The sequence below is a fragment of the Lampetra planeri genome, chromosome 4 (genome assembly GCF_965212315.1).
Source record: "Lampetra planeri chromosome 4, kcLamPlan1.2.h2, whole genome shotgun sequence".
Taxonomy (NCBI): Eukaryota; Metazoa; Chordata; class Hyperoartia; order Petromyzontiformes; family Petromyzontidae; genus Lampetra; species Lampetra planeri.
The window spans coordinates 25,403,635-25,430,492 of record NC_136110.1 but is presented as its reverse complement, the minus strand read 5'-3'; the positions used below and the strand labels follow the sequence as shown (position 1 = coordinate 25,430,492).

Below are 26,858 nucleotides of genomic sequence, written 5' to 3'. Positions count from 1 at the left end.
AATGTTCTTGAGATGGCAGTGATTTTTTGTTGCAAAACAACTTGCACTGCGGTTTCCTCACCGATCCTACATTATCATACCATAGCTCGTTGGAGGGCAATGCTGTACCGAAAAAGAGAGGGAATATCTGCATTTGTTTTTGAAAAAAATTGGCTTCACATACAGTATGTTAAACTTCGAATTTCCTTCGCACCGTGCACAATTTGTTAAAATGCATTAAATAAATAACGGGTGTGATTGTATTTCTTTTGAAAGTTAATTATTTAAGGTCAACCTGATCTTTGAAATGAAAGGGTTAATTTTTACTCGTGTTATTGTGAAGTAACCTTTTCTTTTTTTTGCTCCATTCTGGGATTTGTCAGTGATTTTCATCCAATGTCTTTGTGGTTTAAAAAAAGAAAAGACGTGCGCTGCTCCTGGGAATTTTTGACCTTTGAAACCTTAAGGCCGAACTTAATGGGAATATGGAAGCGTTTATCTTTCTTCTGTTGTGTGCATGACTAGAACACCTGTCTATCATCGTGGGGCACTGCGATTCATTAGTCCGATGCTACGAACCGCACCTCTTCCCTATGCTCTGTCATTCTTCGAGCGGCCAAAGGAATTGGTGCACGCAATCCGACCAGCCAAAAGTTAAACCACATTGCACACAGTGCCATTTGTGAAATGTTTATAAATTCCGTGGACTTCGGATCTCAAAATGTTTTTGTTCTACGAAATATCGGAAATGTAAAAAAAAGTTCAGTCTTTAAACGGTGTTTTTGGCATGCTTATGTTTACATTTGATTCTATAGCGTATTGTTTATTTATACAATATTTAGGCACGACATTTTGCAGAATTCACTCACCGGGAACTACACAGGCAGTGTCTTATCGTGATTTTGTACTCGCGTTCAATAGTGATGTTGTTTCAAATGAAGTCTCTCCCAAGTTAATTAAAAACATGTCAAAAGTTAAGAGGTGAAACCTTAAAATGTCTCGCTTGTGCAACTGCTGGCAGGAAAAGCCCTTCACTAAACGGTGCACTCTGTCACAAGTAAATAGCATACATTAATAAACTAATGACTGTGTAGAACTAGAGCAATAATAACAATACCAGCCATATACACCAGCTTTATTAAAAATATGTTTGACACCAAAAACAACACATTACATCATGTGAACAGGCTCGAGAAGGGGATACACAAGCACCTTCAAAGCAATACTTTCGGAGTGGCTTCGGATTGAACATAATACATTAAACGCCACATTGTAGATGGTAACTACAAAAATACTAGTTTTTACATGTTACTTTTAATATATATTAACATATTGATTCAAATACATTTTACCGATTGCTGATTTTTTTTTTACACCAGTAAAAAATACCAGCTCCATCAACTCCAATTTAAAATGGAAAGCATAAACAGTTTGTCTATGAATGCACACATTTACTGCTGTGGTTATGATAGCTTCGTTTAAAGATGTACACGGATGCATTGCCATCAGATGGTATATCGTAAAAATTGTCACGTTTTCACCCACTTGCTTAAATTCTCATCGCCATACAATTGCTCTATTACGTTCGCCTTATTTTAAATATTTTACTGCCGTTCACTTAAAAAATTATATATTCGTATTCTATACCAGAAGGCAAGCGCTGGATCCCTAGATGTTTTTTTGTTCTGTCTCGTAGCTCTCTCTCTCTCTCGCTCTCTCTGTAAGCACGCGCGCGCACGCGCATGCACGCGCGCGCACGCGCATGCACACGCATGCGCACGCGCATGCACACGCACGCGCACGCACGCGCACGTTTCTTCACGCGTATGCCGACGAACGTCGCTGTTCCTTTAAAAACGGGTGTTTTGCACGCGCGCACAGAAAAAAGAAGAAACGAAACATGCTTCTCAACCCAGCTAATAACAAAGTAAAGCGTTTGGTTAAGGTGCTTTAATGATCGAATGCACGTTATCTCGGCGTGTACACGTACCACTGCAGCCACATTCAGGAATCCAGCTGCGCAGTAGGATGCAATGCAGCTGCTGAATCATCACGCAATTCTGGCCATATCATCGACGAACTACATTCTTTACTCGCAGCTGAGACTTGTGCAACGTTCTCCGAGCGTCAATCATGCTGGGAAGTCAATATGCACACGCCGCTACGATTGTATGTATGTGGAACAGTCTTTCACCCCATACGTAGGCAACCGTGCTAATCAGAGGTGCGTGTGTGTAAAGTGAAGCGAGGCATGTCAGATTGTGGCGTGAAAGTCAAAGTGAAGGTGCCGCCCTGCTGTTTGCTCGCTTACGTCACCGCTGGTGGAAGGGCCCCCCCCCACTCGAGGAAGCTCTAGAGAGCCCCTTTGGAAGGTACTTGGCCTACTCTTCCATGCTGGCCACATGTCTTGGGCGAGGTGGACGTACACACACTTTACCCCGCCGCACACAGCCTGGAAATCAACTGTGGCGCATGCATTTATACTGCTGGCTGGACAGAGGTAGGGGGCAGGGAGATTTAAGAAAGTTGCCCTTTGCCAGGAGATCGAATGGATCCGGCGACTTGTTGATTGCCTGACCAGTGGTGGGAACCATTACACCACAGCAGCAGCATCGTCTACGGACCGGTGATTTAACACGTTTGTGTTTAACCTTCCCAAAGAGGCACAGCCAAAACATGATAGTGATCTCATATGCGAGTGTCAAACAATTGCTTGAGAAAACGTATGCGCACAGAGTGTGTTTTTGCCACATGTTTAATCGTGAATTGACTGAAGTACCGTGTGTGTAGATGACCATGTTTGACACAGCCCAATAATGCTGTGCAAGTTCCGGGAGTTAAGAGTCCATCCCAAATGATGTGCTGTTCCCCAAGATTACCAAATAAAATTGTCAATATATATTCGGCAGAATGTTCTACTGCCATTATCCATTTTGCAGCATAGAACATTTCACAATGAGGAATCAAGTGATAGGGCCCACTTCATATTAATCGTACTTAAAAATAATATTACAACATTAAACATAATGGGAGGGGGGGGCAGGAGAATGAAATGCCCCTGTTTCAGTTATATTTATGAAACAAAAGCCCGTCTTTTCACACAATGTCCAGGGCAAGAAAGAAGACGACACATAACCAAGACAATTTAAAGTAAGTTTCCCTCCTCCATTATCTCACGTCAAGTTCTTCACCTCATTTCATTTAAAGAAAAAAACCCCCGAATATATACAGGTAGATTATAAATAAATTTGTTCAAAAAATTATTTGCCCGTCTTTCAAAGTCCACAACTTAGGCTAAAAGATTCTATTTGGCGCGAAAAAAAAAGAAAGTCGCGCTGTTGAGTTGCAGATGCAGTGCATAGTCTGGGCAGGTGCCAGTCCAACTGTTTAGCAGCATAGTGAAGACTGTCCAGGGCCTCTCCCTTACTCTCTGGATCATTACACGCTCGCTGGTGTGGCATCCGCCTCTCTTTCCGCCTGCTGTTTTGGTCTCTTCTGATGGCTTTTCTGCTGTTTGTTCCGTTTCCTCTTTGGTTTCTTCCTCGGACTTGTAGCATCTGGCGATTCAAACAGGGCGGTGGTTAAAATGGATAAGCGTAGGATAAAATAGTTTTTTCCAAACGCCTGTGAACTTGGTAAACTGGTCATTTGTAAGCATCGGTGTTGTTGTCGTCATCCACTTACAAAGCGATGCACGATATTTGGTTTCAAAGTGTCTAACTAGCAAAATGTACCGATAGATTAGTCAGCTCATTTGCGACACACATACACACAGATACATGTATATCCTTAACCAGTTTAACTGCATCGTTCAATCTCAAGCCTCTCCGTTTAGATCATTTACCACGACGTCGCCACCTTTTTTTTCCAGTCGAGTACATTGATACATCTAAAAAGATGCAGTTATTTTAGACAATCGTGACATTTTTTTAGGGTTCACTGTTGAACACTTTGGAGCAGCACTTTCATTGATGAGGTGTAGCTTGAGACAGAATTAATTTATTGATTTGTCTTACTACCGAGTCAATATCCTGTCACCCTCAACTCCAGCTCCACTTGCTCACTTCACATTTGCCAGCCAGGGCTTAATTCAGCCCGGCATGTCGAGACAGGTGACCCAGGACACCACATCCAGTGTCCCTCTCGCTATGGTTGTAGCTACTGGTCATGTGCCTACTCGTGTCTGCCAGCAACCCAGAACATATGCAGTGAGAAGTGACGTCCTGTTGCCAACCTTGGTGACAAATAATCCAATCATCTCTGAAAACAGGTGGCCAAACCACTGATTGAACATATTAATCCAATTTCATGTCTCCAGTACCGAGAGCCAAGCAGAGGGCTGTTAGCTGGTACCACATCAGTGAACACTCCTTGGGTGGGCACCAGCTGCGAGTTGGAACCTCCCCAGAAATCAAATTCACTGTCTCAGGCGGACGATGAAAGCTCTTGGCCAGTGAGTCGGTCTGAGATTATGCAACCACTGCTTCCTGCATCTAATGTTCTTATCCCCAAAGCGTCTGATACAGAGCAGATGGAGAAATGTATTTTAAACAAGCCCAAAAGCTAATGCTTTATCAGTTCTGGGTTATTGCTATCTCCCTTTTTCATTTATTTATTTTTTCACTTATAGACCGAAATAGTGTTGGCTGGTACTTTTGAAGTTGATTGAGTATGGGGCTTTTATTATAGAAATGGAGAACACTTTTTTTTTATTAAAATGGGTCCCTTAAAAATGAAATGCTTATTTTCAATAGTTGGAGATCTTTTGGTGGGACTCGGGTGGAACTAGGGCTGCACCAACAAATATGAATATACAGGTCTGTATTAATTAAGAGTCATATTCTCTTCCATTTACATATTTGGGTATTGACCTTTTGATTATCAGTTAATTGAGCATTCGTTTAAGAATTTCTGCTACAAGGCGACCGAAACGTGCATTTGAATTCGCCGGGAAAATAAACTGACGGGAAAAATTATGGTGTCTGACCTGCGAATGCTCCTACATGTTATTGAGCTGTTAAAATGTGTAAAAGTGTTTTCCTTAGCCTCTCGTGAATTCCAAAGTTTAAGTTACCAATTACAGAGGACGTGAAGAGATTTTCGCTCCTGAGGCCTGGGATACCTAGGGTTACACTGTAGGCTATAGCGAGCACAATGCTCTTGATGCAATATTTATCTTTTCATTTCCCCCAAAAGTGTTTTTTTCAGTTTATAAAAAATAAAAATAAACATTTAGTTTACTGGCAGTTCTTGCTTTTTCCTTCCGTGTAACAAGTTACAATATTCACGTGAGCACAACAAGAGAGTGGGAGCAGCAACAATACCAAGCTGCGAGTTAAACTAACCCACTTCACCGGGAAGGTTTCTTAAAATACAGTAACAGGATCCAGGCGGAAAGAGCCAATGGTGGCCAGTAAAACAACCGCTGTTCCATTAACACAGAGCCAAAGATTGCGAGGACAAGCTGCGGATTAACCTTCCCATTTTTGCCTTGGTGCAACTATCTAGCTATTCCGAGAAGTGCACGTCTTGCTGCTTCACTGTTATTGTTAAGCCTTCCCTCGGAAGGCCCCTTTGCCAGACCCGCACGAACACTATCAATGTGCGGCCGCTCGGTGTTTCAGTAGTAGCCGACTTGATGCGTGCGTATGCTGCCTCTGGCCTGTTGCATGGTGAGCTGAGTCCTGACCTCTATCATCTGTGTCACTGAACCACATGCATTCTCTGGGGCTGTGTGTGCTTCCGCGCATGCGTGCGTGTGTGTGTGTCTGCGCGCAGCAGTGTCGCGGTTAGCGCGCTGCGCTACGAACCCGGTGACCCGAGTTCGATTTCCGCTCACGGCCAACACTGGTGACGATTATCTGACCGGTCATGGAGCCCCCCCCTGGTCGATTCAGCCTCAAATGAGTACCTGGTGTGGTGTGCAAACATCACTATTGGAGAGACAAAGGCGGCCGGGTGTGGTGTTGGCCACCCACCCCCTCGTGTGTCGTGCCGGACTTCATAGGTGCTCGCTAACAGCACTTGCCCCAACAGTCTGTTACAAGCAATATGGGGGGTCTTTGTCTTCGTCTGTGCATGTGCCAGTGGTGACATACGTGTGCTAGCACATGTCCATGTCAGCGTGTAAGTTATTGCTTGTGTGGAAAGTGGAAGATATGCACAATGATGTTTTAGAATATGGAAATAATGGACAAGATGAAGACTGCTTTAATGAAATTTTCATCGAGGTACCAAGATTTTATATCGCAAAATTTACTTGCGTTGCAATGTAATAATGGTCAATTATAAAATATCGCACTGTTAGCATGTACTGTGCAATAGTTTTATGTTTGACATGTGTTTAAAACTTTCTTGTAACATTAATTGTTGCGCAGTGCCATGTAACAACCGCACCATTGGGCGTGCTATGTCCAACATTTATTTCAGATGGCAATGCCGACCCAAATATTGTGGCAAACATGAATTAAATAGCAGTGGTAAAATACTGTACCCATGGAAAAAGTTTAATATTTAATAAAGCTATAAAAGTGAACAATTTCACAGGAAATATTTCAAATGAGTCTTCCTCCGTGACATCACCTGAATTATTTTCAAACGCGACACAACGCTTGTGTCCACAGTTGTAGAACGTATGAAGATGACCAATGGAAGCTCCGACTGCTCTCTTATACAACCGACCATTGTGCACTCATTAATGGCGATGAAACGCACTGATTTTGACAACCACTGAAGTCGTAGAAAACGACACTGCATTAGGCAACGACCAACCATGTGGCATGGCGACCATGTGGGATTATTGGCACATCTGCCTGAAGATCACTATGGGTGCTGCTTTAGGAAGAGTTGTTTAATTATTTACGAATTCTTTTTGTTTTACCAAAGTTGATTTTCACCAGCTCAAAGTGAATAAAGGCCAACGTGTGCATCGATGTGCCAAGCCAAAGTGTGGATTCCTACTGATTACAAGAGGGTAGAAATAATTTGTGTTTAAAAAAAATGAAAACCTTATGAACGTTTTGTTTAACTCAAAGTGGTAAGATTGAGCGATACGCTAAATACTCCAGTGTAGTTGCAATGGCTAGGCTGACACTGTAATGCGCACATGCGGACGAACATGTGGAAAGACATGCACAGAAGGGCGCAATTACATAAGCCTCCCACCAGAAGTCTGGCAAGCAAGTAAAAATGAACCATGTTCTATTTTTAAATGTCAGTGCAGTATGCAGATTGTTTTTGGCACGGCATCTGCACTGCTTGTATTTTCACACAATGCTCACAATTATCTCTTGAACGCAGTGGGATTGCTTTGTTATTTACATACTCCTGCAGATGTCACGAATAATAGAATCTTATTGGATAAGCAGCCCATAAATTAGTAGCTTTGGCATTCATGCCATTTCAAGATTCACACTTCACCATAATGTCGTTTGATCGCCACGTGAAAAATACGGTCAGGTCATGCAATTTCCATTATTAGCGGCTCTGCGACACTTTCAGCCACTGTTGACTCACGATGTAACCAACACGGTGGCGTGTGCGCAGTATTATATCAACGATGGCAACTCGTCACTCTACGGGATGTCGAACAAAAACACGAGCAAGCCACAGCAGCAGCGTGTACAAAATCCCTTGGCACGTGTCGTGATGGTTGCCGTAAGATCCGATCGCATCCGCTCAGTGCTTGCTGAGCTGCATTGGCTCCCAGCTGCTCAACGGACACATTGCAAGGTTGCGCTTATTGCACACGGGGCTCTCCGCAAACGAACCACGATACCTTGCCGAGCTTGTGAAGGAATAGAGACCATCACGCAGTCATCCTCGTAGCAACTTTTAGCCACCCGCCAAACGAAGACGGTCATAACATTACGTGATTTTAGTTCTGACTATGCAACTGTCTGGAACATTCTTCCTTCTGACATTAGAAGCCCACTGGAACTGTGCACTTTAAAATATAAAATAGGACTTCATATTATTTGGGTTTTACGGTGAAGTCACGTAGATAGGTCAAGATAAAATAGGACTGTTTTATAAGGCTTTTTGAAGCATCATATATCAGTTTAACATGTAGGCTTTCACGACCAATATCATCCATAATAGAGGATGTTTGGTTAGATCGTATAAATATATAAATGTGTCGTTTAAACCCGCCACCACCCGACACAGCCAACTAGTAAGGGTTTGGCATGTAAACAGAACGTGGGCAATTCGTCACTAGTACAGCACACCGGTGTGTTGGAGAGCCAAGCCACAACATTTACAATCTGAGTACGATGTTTCGCCAGTAATTACAAATAGCTTCATCAGGCAACAGCCAGATTTGTGGAGACGTCTAACTGTTTTGTTCCTTATATAGAGGTGTAGATGTGGTGACCACGTTTCTGCGCTCTTGCGCAAAGTGGGGGGGGGGGGGGTTACTGAGGCAACGTACATTATGCATTATGCGAGCACTTTTAACTTGTCCTTCCTGTCTATTGTGTGTATTAAAATAGCCGTACCAACAGCAATCCCTATTGAAGTATGCTGCCCTTTGTAGGCCTGTATTTAAATATGTATTATTTTTTAAATGTATTATTTGATGATTCGCTTCCACGCAGCACTAAGGCGGTAGCTATCCGAACCGTTAAAGTTATTTTTATTTATTAAAATTTCGATAGATTCTCTAATTAGTTTTGGCCAGTAGTCGCTAGTTTTGCACAGAACTTCAACATTATCAAAATAAATTGAGTGTCCTTGTTGGCACCTGTGTTCTGCTACTGCTGACAGTTGTATTTGGGAGTATTTGATATTTCTCTGATGTTCTTTTAGTCTCGTGCTGATCATTCGTCCTGTTTGCCCAACATAACATTTCCCACACCTGCAGTTAATCTTGTAAACACCTTCTGTTGATACCTTCGGTAATACATCTTTTGTATCAGATATAAATTTCTGTATTTTATGTACCGTGCCAAGTCTGACTCGGATGTTTTGTTTTTACAAACATCTGGCTAGTTTATTAGTTACTCCCGCAATGTACAGTATTTTGATCGTTTTAATTACTTGGGCATTCTCAATGCTCGTGTTATTTGATTTGGTTTTAGCATTCAATGCCCTGTTGATTTGTGCATTATTGTAACCGTTCATTTGCAGCGCTTATTTAACATATTTAATATCACATCTCAGACTGTCACCATCTGACACTTTCTTAGCTCGATTAATGAGCGTCTTGATAAGAGCAGATTTCTGTGCGGGGTGATGATGTGACTGCATTCAGATCGGCGTCAGTATACGTTTTCTTTCGGTAAACTCTGTGTGTTATTTTACCATTTCGACCCTGACCGAGCAGAATATCCATAAATGGTAGAGTTTTGTCAGCTTCCACTTCCATGGTGAACTGGATGGATGGGCTTTGCGAGTTGAGATGATTCAGAAATGCATTCAGTGTATCTTTGCTGTGTGGCCAGACCACCAATGTGTCATCCACACATCTAAAATAAGCAGATGGTTTTAGTGTGCGTAAAGCTATTGCTTGTGTTTTAAAATCTTCCATGTACAGATTCGCTGCAATGTTGTGGCTTGGCTCTCCAACACACCGGTGTGCTGTACTAATGACGAATTGGCACGTTCTGTTTACATGACAATCCTTATTAGATGGATGTGTCGGGTGGTGGTGGGTTTTAACGACACATTTATATATTTACGCGATCTAACCCAAAAAAAAAACTCTTATGGATCATATATCACATAGGCACTTTCCAATCAGGTTTAGTCTGCAGTGCCGAAATGTTAACTATCTCGCCTGGTATTCAGGAGGTCGTGGATTCGATCCCAAGCCTGACGACGCCTCTATATTTTGAGTTTGCATGTTCTCTCCATGTTCGCTTAGACTTTTCTCCCGGGTTCTCCAGTTTTTCCCTCCAAATTTAGAAACAAGGGTTCAGAGTATTTGGCTGCTATCAATGCCCTATGAGAAGCCACTTCATTGGGCTATCCATTGTGGCCAGGTCGCTTCTGAAAAAGAGCTATATAGTTTATTGGGCATAACCTGGTAAAATAAAATCATCCGTTTAGTAAAAAAAAAAAAATCGCTTTTAGTAGATGTTACCTGATGGATACCCAATTATTTGATTTGGGGGTCATTTCTTAAATTTGGCAAATTTGGGCTGTGACGCTGGCACACGTGGAATCACCCTTTTCCGAATAACGCAACAGAATCCATAATGTCCACTGTGCAGCAAACGGCCTATATTTCTACGGTTAATACTCTGGCAGTATTAACCGGGGCGGCCGCTGTGCTCGAAAAAAAGGAAACCTCTCCGTGACAAAACGCACTGCAGCTCGGCCCACGTCCGCCGCCCCTCGTCATCGGTACGTCGCTCGGCTCGTCGGCTCCCAGGCAGTGGCTGTGCGCAAGTGAATCGCTCGTGTGCTGAGCGCGAGGGCGCGGGGCTCGTCTCACCGTCGCCCGGACAGAAGCGGAGGGGCGCGCGGCAGCGCCGCGTCTCCAGCGTCTGGGGGCAGGCGCGCCCGTCGGGGGATGGGGGCTGGTTGACGTGACGGCTGCGGAGCGCTTGCCCCCACTTGAAGCCGCACGTGCGTCCCTGCTTGGTGCATGTGCCCCACTCTGCCCAGGGCCCTACCTTGCAGTGCACTGTGGGGGGAGAGAAAAGGAAAAGATAATTATCTACGTATATTGAACTTCTTTCAAACCGTACGCAGCCATTCGTGTTTATTGGAGGTGCGGGGGGAGGATGACAAATTGGTGGGCAACAGGACTCGAATGCTTCTGTTGGTGACATCATGTGGATTTAATAATAATGATAATTTAGTTTCATAAAAGGCACCCTTAAACAATGCATGTCAGATCACCATGCATATAAAGGAAAACTATAAGTGAGAAGTAGCCGAAGGGAGAAATATTAAAAAGTCAAGATAGAAAACTAGAGAGAGGGAGAGGCCTTTATTTAACAAGTGGTGGGGCCTTCAGCTAGGCCTTAAAAGTCTCCATTGACTGAAAATTCCTGACAATGAAGGGCAGGGAATTCCAGAGCCTGGGCACCGTACAAACAAAAGTCCGGTGGTCGGACCCCAGGTTCGAAGCCTGGAGTATGGTTACACTCAGTAGGGCTTGATCGGTGGATCTTGGAGATTGCAGTGGAGTGTGTGGCTGGTTAGCGGAGTGTGTGGCTGAATCAACTCCTGGATGTGTAGTGGAACAGGCCATTTTAAAGCCTTGCTTGGACACAAGAAGGAAAATGTTACACTTGATGCAGGGTTTGAACTGTAAGCGAATGCAGAGACATGAGCACAGTTGAGATATGGTCCTAAAGAGAAGTCCAAGAGAGCACCATGGTGGCTGCATTTTGGATGGACTGCAGTCTGCTTAGGAGGTTGCTCTGGGCTCCGGAGGGCAAGACATTGCAGTAGTCAAGAAAAAAAAAGAAAAGCGTAGTTTTTTTTTAGGTCGTGCCGTTTGGCTCTCCGTTGTGTTTTTAGGTTGTACTGCGCCTCGTTCGATTTGACGTCCAACATTTTGCTCCAAGTGCTGGAAACTTATTCAGGAAATGAACCCCCCCTGTCAGTACATTAGAGCAAAATGCCGGACATCATAGCCGAACAACATGTGGGACAAACCTAAAATAGATTGGAGAGAGGAAAGCTAACTTTGTTTTACCAATGCACAATCATCAATCATTCATTATGATTTAAAAAAACGTTTACAGTTGGGTATGAGCTGATCTCCAACTGAGATCTAGCTGAACAACTTGTTAAAGAAACAGCAGGCATAATGTATGAGACATTGAAGTCCCCACTCCTCTGTGGTTCTTTTTAGAATTGTTAGCTTCCAGGTATAAACATGGATAATAAGAAAATGTGAGGCTTATGTTTACTATGCCTTTCTCGAGACATTCCAAAGAAAGACCAATAAGTAAAAAAAAATACTTTCTGAATTCATATTTTTTCTGTAAAAAAAAGAATCAGAAATAGCTATATATACACACATATAGATTACTGCCTGTGAATAACTGTATTGGTTATACAGTATTCACAGAGTACATACCACTAAACATGATTATTCAAGGTATACAAAGGCTAGGCAAAATGGTATTCAATATTCACCCGTCTTTCTGAAAAGCATGATGGATATTATTTTGGATGCGGTAGTTGGTACAGAAACCTATTCCTAAAAGCTGGCTTTCGCACATGCTTGGTTGACCTCTACATGTTCCACTATTTTATTTCAAATGATAAAAATCAACTCGGTGGAAAATGATGCAGTCATCCAAGCTCTCACACACAGAGGACTTAAAAAGAACCCCATAAAAAAGCATTTATTGAATTGTGACTGCTACAGTGAGATTAGATTGAGATGGTACCAAAAGGCGGAGTCTGACAAAGAGGAACGCACTTTGGCCAAGATTATTCGAAGAGACGTAAGATATTTTCCAAAAAACTGGATAAAAACAACACAGCCACACACATATAAACACACATGTACAAATGTAGATTACATTTACTTTCTGATATTTGCTGATGGCGGTCGTTGTATATATAAAAAAACAATCTTGAAATTAACTAACGGAAAGGATAGATGGACTGAATAAGAAGACTAAAAAGTTGGGCTGCATAAATGTGAGCAAAACAAATGTCACGTGCAAAAAGTATTGAAAACAAAATAATGAATATATATTTTTGATGGACACAACTGGAACCCAGCATCGTATGTATAGCTTGGAGAGTTATTGATGGGCGGTCAGAATTGAAATGATGAAATGAAGAGGTAGACAAGAGTAGGTTGCATTGTTTTTGTGCAGCTGAACTTAAAAGTAACGTGTCAATTCGCCTAAAAAAATAGTTTTTCGTGCACATCACCTGTTATGCCATATGGCCATAAACATGGATAGTGACAAAGCCACATTGAAAAAACGTGCAAAAAAAGATAGGGAGAGATGCAAGCTTGGATTTTGTTTAGACAGACAGAGGCACACATGTATGAGAGAACATACAAAGACATAGCGACATGCTGTTGCATGTGAGGGAAAGTCAGCGGGCTTGGGCATACGATGATGGCTTATGCCGGATTGTCAGGCAAAGGACAACATTTTCACCGTGGAGATGGAGTAATGAAATCAACTCGATGCAGGAGTCAGATGGATTGTTGCATCGCAATGCCATGGGAGATGGTAACGACCAGGGGAGAACGTCATCGGATGTTAATGATTACATATTTTCTGTTTCGTGTTTTTTTGACACGAGGGGGTAAAGCAAATTATATCTGAGATCGGTGCTTTTATTTAGCAACATTAATTCCGAATTAATGAATTGTGTATTTACGAAATATATCTAGGGGAAAAAAATCACTGTGTTTAATATAACTCACAATTTAAAGTGGGAGGTAAAAGACATAAGACGTTTCACTCGTGTGTCATGGCCATTTATGTACTTGGAACATTTATTATCTGCATGAAAAAACACACATTGTCAGAAATAATTCGTGAATTTTGGCCAAAACTGTCTGCACCAACGTTGACTTTATATACTAATACTTGCATAACTTCGCATGGACCTTTCCATCCTTGCGAATATTACTTTTCTCACAAAATTGAGTGGTAATTTGTGGCTTCTAACCCTCCAAAAGCATTCGGCATTTCACTGAAAAGGTAAAAGAAAACCTGACTTTGTTTAAGTGGTGGATAAATGTTGGCTTTGGGCATAAAACCTATTATATGAGAATGTATGGTAGCTCATTCATAATAACCATCTTAAAAAATGTGACGAAACATGCAAGCTTTACAGCATATTGCTTGGCTTCATATGCAAAAGTATCAGATGAAACCAAAGTAAGTGGCTGGGAATTGTTGTGGTGAATGAGTGAACAAAGGTGTAAATACTCACCAACACTTGTGCATTCCATGGTCTGGTTTGCAGCTGAGAAACCTTCTGGACAAGTGTTGTAACATTTTCCTTTGTGCAGGTAATAACCTTCTGTGCATTTGGTACAAAACGTGTTGCTGAAGCACATTTCACAGTTGTCTACTTTGCACTCTGTAACATATGAAGGGGGGGGGCAAGAAGCAACAAATTAGAATAATTGTGTCAATATATTACACTTCACGTTAAAACAACACAGGTAATCCCTATTATACACAAGCACATTATTTTCTAGATGTTTATTTTAGTTTATTTTAAACCTCCTGGATGATGTGTTTTTAATACTGTTTGTATCCATCCATTTCAATTATATTCATTGCTACATTAAGAGCATGGCAGAGAGAAAGATGTCCAAACATGCATGTTGGATATTTAATCGAATTATTTGAAAAAGAAATGCATAAAGAGAACTGAACATAAAAAAACTGCGGGTATGGTATCAACATTATTCTTTCTTGGTATTTAAATCTTTAAAAATACTCCATTGTAACTCTTTCGGGCAATGGTGTTGTAAACTTTTCTCTATGAACACAAACCAAACTACAGTACAGGGTTGTGTCAAATAGAGTGCTTTTCCGACATGTGTGTGTTTATGTAAGTCAATACCTACAGTACTGGTTAATACAAAACACAACCTTGAATATCTGAGGTTCACTATTTCACGGGCTCAAAATATAAGTGGATTTATACTTTTTCCACAAAGGCAGATTTTAACAAAAATGGAAGAACCTTGAAATGAAGCCGAGCCAGAAGCTGTGCGGATTAAACATTCTTATAAAGGACATTGTTCGCCTTTCATGGCTTATGCTGAGCAAAGCTGTATTTTTTAGACAAATCTGCAAAATTTTGTATTTTAAATGCCTCTGCTGCTTTAACTGTGAACTGCGCAACTTATTTTTTTCAAACTAACTCATGGATATAAATTAAGCGGACATCTGCTCATACATTATAGTTTCCAAAAACACCAAAGGAACATGTTATTAAAATTACACCTGTGCAGCTCCCAACTATGCCAAACAATGAGTAAATTATAAGCAAAATAAAATGGGACCGGGTTTGAGGTCTGGTGTGAAATGAATAGGTTTACAGTTTCTGAATAAAGTGTTCTATACATGTTGACAATGTGGTATTTAGTTCAAAGGAAATTGACATTATTTGAGATGGGTTACAAAGAGGAAGTTAACGATTAGGAACTTTGCTTAACATTCTGCACACCCATGCTGTAAGTGTACAATATTTTATTTCAAATGCCACATTTAATTGAATATCAGTACATCTCCTGGCGGCCCATTGAGAAAATAAATGTGCATCCATACCGGGTTCCTAGCAGTGGTTTCAAAACAATACTCTCAGACAAGACACCTGCTCTTGAAAAAAAAAATCCAATGATTAATATGGACTTAAGTCTCTTTATTTCAACTTTCAATACTGAGCTTCTCTCCATTGTGAAGCCCGCATGTTTATCAGCAGTGAGCATCTCCATTCAATTAGGAATTAAACAGGGGAGCGCTAGCACAGTGGTCTCAACTCCTTGGCCTTAATTCGATCTTCGGCCGTGGCCAAGATCCGTGGCGAGTGATATCAGAACCCGTCACGAGCCACCCTTCCTCCCTTTACCAACCCACATGAAATAGTGTGGTCAAGTATCGTCAAGCAACCCACAATGATCAGCAATGCTCGTGGAAGCCTTCAAGCAGCAGTGGATTGAAAAATTGCTTTACAATTATTTTTTGCATTATCTATATTTATTGTTCTGATGACCATATTTTGTTCTATCGGAGACAGAGCTTTTTGCAGTCAGGGTCTACGATTGTGGAATTATCTTCCTCAGTATATTTGGGAATCTCAGTGTTAAAAAAACATTAAGCCGTGTCTTAACACTCACCTGTTTTAAGACAGGCTTTCTCCATAACTTAGGCTGCATGTAAAGTTCTTATGAGACCTTGTGCGAATTGCACTGAATTCATTATTATTTATTAAGATTGTAAGAACCAATAATGGACCCTCTGGTTTCTTCTCTCATGAGAACGGAGTTCATTTCGAGTAGGGGTCGGCAACCTGCAGCTCTGGAGCTGCATGCGGCTCATTGAGGACTGCGTGGTGACGTTATTTGTGAAGGAACATCGTCTCGTATTCACATGCATTGCAGCTCTTGAAAATATTGAGATTTTTTTTTACCGAATAAAAAAACATGACTCTTCTTGTTCTTTTGGTTGCGGACGCCTGACTTAGAAGGTTGATGCCACGTACCCTCCCTTTCTGCCTCCCACAGGAAGAAAACAAACTAAAACAAGTATAACCCGTAAAAGCAAAGTTTTTCACTATAAATCCTTTATATGCGTGGCGGCTAGAGTCCTCTCGTCCTCTGGCTTGAGATGGCTGCCACCTATGGGTCAAATGATTGCATGGTACCATTAAGCAATTGGTAATTAAATATAATATTTTTGTCCTAAAAAGTGTAAAATGTTGGAAAAAAATTTTCACTAACATGAATTGTCACGCACAACGAGTCTGTGTAGAAAATGTCAGCTCGATTGGATCACGGGAAGTGGGTTAAAAAACGACCGAAAGATTTGCACGGTCGTAAGCAAGCAAGCAAGCGCGCAAGTGAACTTAATATAAAGGATTTAAAAACACCCAGTTTGGGCTACAGAGCCAGGTGCCCTGAAGAGCACAGGCGACACGTACTTGCACACTTGCTCATGTTGGTCCCACGCAGTCCGTAGAAGCCGGAGGGGCAGGCGGAGAGGCAGGTGCCCACCTGCCGCATGCCGGTGCGCCGCAGGTGAAAAAAGAAGCGAGACTTGCACCGAATGCAGCCGTTGGCACCGGAACAGCTGTCGCAGCCCAGCGGGCACAGGGGATTGGTTGACGCATTCGCCAGCGAGGCTGTAGAGACGGGAGCAAGCACAAAGTCAGGTCGTACGAGGTATCGAGATCACACCCACCCCACTTCACATTTACATTAGACTCCAGAGAGCCCCATGCCTGACAAAAGAGATTAAATAGTTTACGAAGAAGGGCCATTGCTCGACATTTTGCCCATTATACACATTTCCTTTTTTTAAGATGGTGTTATTGATAAACGTGAGAGCTTGTTAACTTTACGTGTAAGCCAGCTTGGTGACCTCCTGGCAATATGTAGGTTAAAGGTGAAGACGAGCCTGGCAATTGCTTTGTTCTCGCCACGGCTGGAGAGGGCCCTCCACTGAATCACCGCTGGAGGGTATTTTTGGCCTAATCTTCCATGCTGGCCCATAACGTCTTTAGAAACGGTTGGGAATACCCACACTGGCAACGTCAATGAGAAAGTTCACAATTTGTGTGTTTGTTCGTAAACCTTAATTGTTCTTACCATCTATTCTGCCCTCTTTTTTACGACAATGCTCAGAGGGAAACACCTGCTGGCAGTATATTCTAGAAAACGGAAAGGTAAAAATATGTATAAGTAAGGTAGTGTACATGGAGTTCTATTTTCAATACAATACACACATTTGTAATGTGCAGCAAAGGTTTAATTATATTGAGCCCCATGCTCCGTTGCTCTTCATTTACTTTTAATGACTGTACGACGTAGAATTAACTGCATTTTTTTTATTTTAAAAGACGTTAAATTCAGAAATGTGGTATATAGTGCAACAAAGTAAAAGCCCATGGATATATATATATATTTTAAATAGCCCACCAATGTCTTGGAATATTAAAAAGAAATAATTCATGAGTACACACATTTTTCTAGCCAAGTCACAACCAAGGATCTAATTTTCACACCACACTTTTTAATGCGACATATGAAAACTGAGTGATACATTTCAAGCATCCGTATCAAATACAAATATATTGATTGGTGTGTTATTGTGTAGAAGCTTGTGTATTTGCCACAATAGCAAGGATGACATCATTTTCTGGCTGATGTACAAATTATAATTATTTCTCAATTATTGACTTTTTTGTGGCTCACTAATGCATCTATGATTTAAATATTTATGGGATTATCCATTGCGTTTCTATGTGCTGTGGTCTTTGGTCTGTGCATTTGGCCTGGAGTTGAAATCCCGATGCATTATACCCCATGAGGTAAGCATTAACCTTCTTAATGTCATTGGTGATGGGTTGAAAGGAAATTAAATTTTGCAGGCACCTCTGAAGGCAAATGTTTAGGTCTACTTGGAAACACAACGATACATGTGCTTTCCCAAAAATGTACTTTAATATAATTGCAAAATTATACGAAAGATTGCTTTTAATCAAGATTTTTTTTTCAATAAATCAATTTAGTGTAATAGGAGCAGCCCAAACTTCGTTTAGATGTACCCCTCCCCCTGCCTTACTCCCTCCCCCCTGGTAGCGAGCCAGCCAGCCAGCAAAACTGCTTGCGATTACGGTACAGTTATAGTATTATAGCGTATCCCACACATTTCCGTGGAATACACGGCAGGGGGTGGAGGGTGGGTGGGGTGGAGGCGTGACTGACGCATGAACCCGGCTCATCGCGCAGGGATGCGGGTGATGTCATCACGCAGATGTGCGCGGTGACATCACCAGCGTGGATGCGCACTCGGGTGCGCGTCAGGCAGGCCGGCATACAGGAATCCAGGCAGGAAGCCACATAGAAAACGTGTTTCTCATCGAGTATGATAGGCATAACACTCAGGGGAGAGGTCATCGCAGTGCAAGTCCTGTTTTCCTGATATTAGATTTATAAGGTTGGCTCCAGCTCCAAGTTTCATTGACCTGATACGTTGAATTGGTTTAAGTATGCATGTGGATATACATAATGTGCGCATTTGTTTTACAATGCTAAAATCTAAACAAAGTGTCCGTGGGTGTTTTTGACAGGGAAAAAAAACATTCAATGAAATATAGGATGCAGACTCCTGAAAGCATGTGAAAATAAAGGGTTATGATGAAAACCATGCAATACAACTGTGGCACACGAGTGAATATTGTCTAAAACTAGTTGCAGATGTCACAAAGCGCACCCTACAAAAAAAATAAAAACGCATACGGTATACAAAAAAGTACTATTGGAATAGCGGCATATATTGTGGAGTGTTATTGGTGCTGACAAACAAACACTGGATTTTGTATCTCTTTAGAATTGTGAATATTGCGAATAACTAATAACTAACTTTTACATATACGTGATTGCAGGCCCTTGATTAACTTCTCTGAAAATTCAATCACGATTTCCTTCACCCGTCACACACATTCACATTATCATTACAAATGTCTGCACTTTATTAGTACGAAGAGGAATTTGAGCCATTCGTGTTCTCCTCGTTTTGTACCGGTTGCAGTACCATGGCAGAAATTCACCACTGTTTTTGCGCCACAAGAGGACTTACAATGCTAAGGCAAAGGAGATGGCTATGGGGAATTGTGATTTAATGGGTGGGTTTGCAATGGAACATTGGTCACAATGGTCTACTGTTGTAAAAAGTGTCATGGGATTTTTTTTACATCTCAAAGCAAACGGAAGCACTGGTTGCAAACGACATTTTGACCAGAGGGAGTGCAAGGGAACTAAAGTACATACATAGGCATGTGCCATATGGGGCCACATTTGTAACTTACAGGGCACCCAGCAGGGTCAAATTCATTATCTTGCAGGTGGGTTTTTAACATTTTCACGCACACACACAACATCAGTGTAACCTTAAACGTAACCTCAAATTTGTTTTCAAATTTTTACATCAAAACTAATTTATCAAGCCCTTTCAATAGCTCAGTGTAGTCGGTGTGGCATGTTGTGAGTCTGTTTTATTGTAGATTTTTTTTGGTTTTAGTAAAATTTATGAATTTCCTGGCCTGTACTTTCAAACTAGCTCTACATGGCAAATTACGTGGCAGAATGATGGATTTCACCGTAGTTATTGAGCCTGACCACATTTCTCATGAATCCCGGTTTAAATATCATTCTCCCTTACTCAAACCATGGGCACATTAAATGAGTTTTTACACCTGGCCACAGCTTTCTTCTGGTAGACTCGGCCTGAAATTAGTACCTGTGTGTGCGGCAGGAGTTGGGGGGGGGGAGACGGGGCAGGGGACAGGGGAAGGGCATTTTGCAGTGAAAGCCATCCCCTCGTGGGCTGAAATGACCCCAATAAAAGCACAATCGATTCCTACACTTGCTACACTTTTCCAACCAGAACCTTTCGTCCGAGAATGTAAAAAAACAAAATCAAGCCAGTAGGCAACATCTTCATTTTGCAAAGTGGCTCTTTGTAAACAAAACGGATGTGCCCATTATCAAGTCTCTGCGTGTGACCTTTTGCATAAGAATGTCATAAGAATGTCTCTGTGTGAGTGCATTGTGTGTGGGGAGTTGTAGTGTAGCGGGTAGCGCGCTGCGCTACGAACCTGGCGACCCGGGTTTGATTCCCGCTCACGGCCAACACCAGTGACGATTATCTGAACCAGTCCTGGGCCTCCCCTAGGTCGACTCAGCCACATGAGTATTTGGTGCGATGTGTAAACATCGCCACTCGGGAGACAAAGGCGGCCGGACGTGGTGTTGGCCACCCCCCACCCCCTTGTGTGCCGTGCCGGCCTTTATAGATGCTCGCTAGCAGCACTTGCCACAACAGTCTGTTACAGGCTACACGGGAGATATTTGTCCTTGTGTGCTCCACCAGCATTATAATTACAAATTATAAAACATTTAAGGAGGGGGGAGGGGGGTAGGTCATAAAAGCACGGGACACAACTACACAAACATACCGTAATTGTAAATGTGCTTTCTAGCACCCTTTAGCATGTTATATTCACATGCTGTCGTGTGCTTTATTTATTTAAAAAATAAAACCCTACATTCTTTGATATAGGACCTGTTATGTTAACCACTGATTAATTTTACCAGTTGCTGCAATATGTTGAGCTCTCTTTTTGTATTTCTGCAAAACGAATCCATATGCGTTCAGACCACTCTACATTACCTATTAAAGAAACACTGCTGCTTTGTAATATAACATTGCGAAGAATGAAATAGTCATGACAATTAATAAAACTACAATAAAAATGCAATTCTGGGAAACAATGCATTACATTTATGAGAATTCGGATATACAATCTCCCTACTTAACTTTAGAAATACCTTGGTGCATAAATAGACCTTATAACTCGTCCAATAAAATAGTTTCTGACAGAAAGACCATGCACCTTGAAAAGCTAGACATGCAAAACTGTTTGGGCTATTGGTTGCCAAGTGACCACCACCTGCAGCCTGTGGAGAAAGCGTCTATTTGGTAGGGTATGTGGAAATGCCCTCTAAAGTTTAATTTTAGCCTAGCCCACCCACTTCCCACCCCCGGCCCTGCATTTGGCATTTTAAAATAATGATTCGGAAAATGTGAAACAGTCATATCCCTTTCCCCATTGCTCTTTTACCCATCACTATTAATAGAGCATTAGCCTCCCCGTGGCCTGCAATTATATTGGTAAGAACTACTCCCGTTCAAGTGTATTCTGAAATGTCACTAAACGGATTAATTGCATTTTTCAATGTCATGAAGTAGAACAATGCCTTTATCTAACACAAACCACAGCCACTGTAGTGTTGGGTTACTTTATAAAAATAAGCAATGATTTTATGTTGTACAAAAGACATGGGCTAAATCAAATAACATTTGCAATTGCCCTAAATTGACTTTTTTAAGCAGACACGCACCACACGATTTAAATCATACTCTCTGCATAACAACTGCCGACACCAACATTCAGTAGAAACGTTTGAGTGCAGCTGTTTCTCTCACTACAAAAGTCGGGGGCATTGCCGAGACAATTATCTCATTAATTTACTAATCAAAGAAGGCAGACAGTGTTTGCAGTGAAGATGTAAATCATGTTAAGCCCTGGGTATCCATTATCCACACGCCCATGGGTATCTACAGGTCATGAATTCTCACATGACGATGACGAAAAACTGTGTTTATTTCGTTACGGGAGATGCACTTGAAGTGTCTCGCGCGACTGGGCAGACAAGAATCGCTCGCCACTTGAATTCTGGAGCACAGGTTCATAGCATTCGACGATCCCAATGACGTAAATCGCTGCGCTCATGAAGTCTAGGAGCGGACGAGGTTAAAACCATTAATGTCATTAACTGGCTCTCTAAAAGCCATGGATGAGAGCGAGAAGAGTGAGAGGAGAAGGGACGGTGTGGGCTGGGGTCTAGGAAGCAGGAGAAGAGGGGGGCCTCTCACGAAAACGGAGCATGTGTAGATGTTGGGGTGGACTCGTAATGCTCGACAAAGCCGTTTATATTGCGGCAACTTGAAACGTGAGGCTTTGAGAATTACATGTTCAAGAGCCGCCGAGTGAGAGAGGGCATCTGGCCGCGTGTGTGGGGCTAGCCCCGCGCATAAACAAACCAGGGAGCCCGACCCCCTTAGGCAGCTAATGAGTGGGGGCCACGCCCTCCCATCTCGCGTGGCACACCAATAAGTCCAATACGAATTATCGTCGAGTAAAATGCGAATCACTATTGAGCCCCGACAAGTCGAACACGAATTATTGTTATTTTTGAAGCAACGTTATATTTTTTGGCCAATTTCATGCAGCGGTTATGACGCTAGAGAAATTGGTGGGGGGGGGGATATACAATTGTAATTCATAAGTCACGTCCTTTACATCGTGGTTATTATAATGAAAATTAAAAGAATGCGCTTATACTAATTGATGTGTAACGTGAGGAATACTAATCAGGCTTTGGTATGACTAATTTTCAACGTAAATAAATTCTGGTTTCGGAAATCATCTTGAAAGGAAAGTCACATTTCTGGTGGGTGTACTTCTGCCCAGTGATAAACTATTGTACAATTTAATATCGTATTGTAATGGTGACGATAATGATGTTTAGCAATAATAATAATAATAGCATGATATACGATGTATTATATCGTACCGCGGCGAACGATCATTTAAATATCATTGTTTGCACTGTTGGTAAACACGATTAAGGGACGTGACACCATCGTTTTGGACGGCGTATCACTTAAATAATACTCCATAACGCCGAGACCGATTAACAGTCGAGAGCATGGAGCCACGCGGTATTCAGGCAGTTACCGTGCATCATACGCGGCACTCGTTATAGACACGTTGACCTTTGCCGGTTTTTTTTTACACGCGCTATGAAATACAGATCGACGTTGCATTGAAATAATGTGGTATTTTAGCATCGCATATGTGCGTAGATATGTGCAGTATCGATTGACTCCTAACCATTGTGCACCGATTTAGCGTATTTCCCGGCACAAGCTGGGACATGCTCAGACACCTATATATTGAATCGTTATTGAATTGAAATAACTCAAGCGCCGCTTATTGCGATCCAGCGCGGCTGCCGTGTTTCATGGCGACATGCAATGCACGTGTACACACGTGTGTAAGGTGTGCGGACACACACACGCTCGAGCCACATATGTTACATGCACACACAGCACGGTGAACTTACTGCGGGCGTTCCTCCTTGGTCTTATAATGCTCTGGCCATAATTGTACTCCATAAGGTGAGCAGTGATGAGTATTAGAGGCAACAACCACAGATGCATATTATAGTGGTTGTAAGGTCTTGCTCGCCCAAAGGACCGTCGCTTGGTATGTGATCAGGTCGCAGATGTCTGCTGGTTGCAAAGGCGCTTCAATCGCTCTTCCATGTAGGAGGAAGCGAGGTGGAGAATCGACGCCGCAGCTGACTCAATTGGCTTCCCCCCATCCCCCCCTCATGGCATCTCTCCAAGGGGATGTCTCGACGTCCAGAGCAGCTCAGTGATGCGCCAAGATCTGGAGGGATGCAGGCGTAGCTGGGCGTGGGGCTGGCTGCACCATGCAGACGATGTCTGGACTTTCAGAAAAAAAAATGCAGGCGCCTCCGCTTGCCTCTTGTATACTTGTTGGCGGACGGCTTTTTTGTATCTGATAAAAACAGCGGACAAGGAGCGTTGCGCCAATTTAAGACGACGCCACTTATTGTGGTGCAATTTGAGCCGCAGGCGATTCAAGAACTGCATTTTACAAAATAAAATAAAATGGGTTCGTGAAAAAGAAAAGTCACGGTTTTTCCCAAGACCGGTCAATAAAAGTTAATACAAAATTGGAAACACAGTTGCAGTAAGTGCGCACGAGTATTTACGACTCATTAAATATATATACACATCACATAATTAATTCATATTACAGCATCACTTTTCATGCTCCTTAATAGGAAGCTAAATTATAAAGTTCAATAGGAATTGCTACACAGGACGTGGGAGACGACGAGTGGATTTGAAGAATAAAAAGCACGCTGCCACAAGAAAGTGATCTCACGTGGTTTATTTAAAGTAACGGTTTTGATGCAAAGACCCAACTCGCGCGTGATGTTCCAGCTGCTCATTTCGCTGGTATTTTATCTGGCATGCAAACCAATTACCCTGCAACACGATCTGCTATTTATACATATTCCAGTCCAGAGTAAATAACACATTGCGCATAAAAAAAACGCTCGCACACACACATACGCACAATACAAATCGCGCGTATTGTTCCAACAAGGCTCAGCAATACATCTCCAATGACCAAAAAAACAAGACATGAGAAAATACACTTTAAAATTCTTACCGTTCACGGAGAGAACAGAGAACGCAAGAAGAAAAAACAACCTTCCCGCTTCAGATGTGGATTTACTATCTAATCTCTGCGCTTAATCCCGATCAGTTGCATCATTTGTTCGTCTAATCTTTCCCAGTAACCATGTGCGCCGCGCACGTTTCGCAGGTCTCAGTCCGCGCGGGGAGGGACCTGCCGAGAGCTTTTTGCCACTTGAAGCTGCGGGTGGTGAGTGACGCAGGCGGACGTCAATGGCAATGCAACATACCTCCCCGTTCTCCTCCTCTCTCCACTACACCCCCCACAAACCACTCTCTTTGCACACCCCCCCCCTCGTCTCTCCTCCTCCTCCCGTACCTCCACAGGCCGGCTGTGCCTCATTACATGCACCCTTTCAGCCCCCCCTCCCCACCCTCTCTCCTCGATTTTTTTTTCTTTTTCAATATATCTCCTCCACCGTGCTTTCGTGCAAGCACTGATCTAACTCGCTGGCATCCGACAATGAAGCGACGGTCTGAGTACTAGAGCCAATGGACGTGTTCAAGAGGGTGTTGTAACTCCTCGAGCAATGATACGTCGATGTGTAAAATGAATGGGAAAGGTTTATCCAATTTTTTTCCCGCGGTGCTTTATTTGACACAAAAACCCCGATTACACGTGAATGCTGGAGGATGTGACACAATTCCAGTGGCCTCCTTTGTTTTCAATTATCGCGCACTTCATGGCGAGATTGTACGCGGTGATCGCGGAACGTAAAGATCCACAACCAGCACCTGCACGCGAGCTTATTCCGTCGCTCCCATTTTCCGAGGCGGACGCATTCCCCTTCCTTGTTCTGCCACTCTGTTGCTGTTCTTAACCGTCGGCCATCACCCCTTCTAGCGATGTGTCCTGCCCAAGCCCACTCACTTTCTATTTTATTATGTTATTCACCTGCATACATTCCCGAATCCATGTGTTGCTCTTTTGGTTAGTATCCTCTGCATTTATTTAAGTCATACATTTTGCGCTAAAATCCCGTTGAATGCTTTCAGAATCAGAATCTTTATTTGTCGTGGTGAAATCCGATGAGCTATGAAGCTCTTTCTCACAGATGTCCAGTAAGGGTGGGTCAGAAAAAAAGTAACAGTGACAGAAGGAGGGGTAACTATACTTTAAGAGTGTGTCTCAAATGGAAACGTAGTCAATCTACAAGAACAAAGTTCACAAATTTAACAAACGCTCAAGGAGGTCGGAAGTTGCCCGGGGGATGATAATATGCGTCGTCATTGGTTTTTAATGTTCCCTTTCACCGAAGGTTATTCGACGGCAATGTATAAAGCTACGCACGTACGTCACCGCTACACGCCACTTGTGACCTTGTGACCTTATAATTATAAGGTCACAAGCGGAAGAGTTGCCTGGCATGGGTTGCGTTGTTTTCTCGTTTTGTGTGACATCTTTAAGGGGAATTGTATGTTTGGGGGGGTGGGGTGAATTCGACTACAACAAACGACAACAATTGAGTCAAATAAAGTGGGCTTGGGGGTGGGGGGGCAAAACGCGTCGCGAGAAGAGATGCTTGTCAACGGTAGAGAACAACGAGGCGCCATGGAACGCGTCCCAGAGAGTGCGATCCACCAAAGGGATGGAGCCCGTCAAATTGGCTTGTGTGTAGTAGGTGCTGGGTGGATTATTCTTCTTCTTATAATTATTATTTAGCAATTATACTTAGTAATAGATGATGGCGATGGCTTTGGGAAGGCTTTCACGCAGCAGTGAATTGATCGTGGCTGATTGTTGATGGCAATGATGAAATGAGTGTGTTTTTTTTGTACTCGTCGAGGAAATGCATCAACGTCGATTTGCTAAGATTCTTTAGAAGACGACGACCAAAAAACTCCGACCAAATCCAAAGCCCCATGCGATTACCATTAAAGCCTCGATCACATCCCCGCCTAGCACCATCAGACACCAGCGAAGAAAATTAAATAAACGCAAGCTTAGCGCACCACGTGGCTCGAGACAAACCGCAACTTTAGATATGTTCTGTTTTGATTTAGATATTTGGAATTATCATCTGAATCATCATACCATACCTCTGGCGTGACCGTTTAAAGGTGGGGAGGGGGGGGGGCACGGAACATCGTGAATGTTAAACAAACTTTAAACAAATGTTAAACACTAAACAGAATGAGTAACGGTATGATTTGCTTTCGTCTATCATGCATTCTGGCCGAGCTCCCACTTACCCTCCCCCTATGTAGCGAGCGCATTCTCCGAGTCGCAAAACGCATCGCGTCCTCCTGCATTTTAAAGCAAATTCGAGGGTGCGTCTTGTAATCCGGTCGATGTGCGTGCGTGTGACCACATCTGTATTACTCTGACACGGGGCA

At 42.5% G+C, this 26,858-nt stretch overlaps 1 protein-coding gene across 1 annotated transcript; it reads right to left on the bottom strand.

Annotated features, from left to right (window-relative positions):
• Positions 1-1,099: 1,099 nt before the first annotated feature.
• LOC144717857 (R-spondin-2-like) lies at positions 1,100-24,719 on the bottom strand. Its single transcript, XM_078593571.1, has 6 exons — positions 24,496-24,719; positions 23,351-23,811; positions 16,579-16,779; positions 13,855-14,004; positions 10,418-10,609; positions 1,100-3,536 (listed from the first exon to the last, which is right to left on the bottom strand). Exons 2-6 carry the CDS (start codon positions 23,445-23,447, stop codon positions 3,418-3,420), a joined length of 759 nt encoding a protein of 252 aa, XP_078449697.1. The 5' UTR covers positions 23,448-23,811; positions 24,496-24,719; the 3' UTR covers positions 1,100-3,417.
• Positions 24,720-26,858: the final 2,139 nt, after the last annotated feature.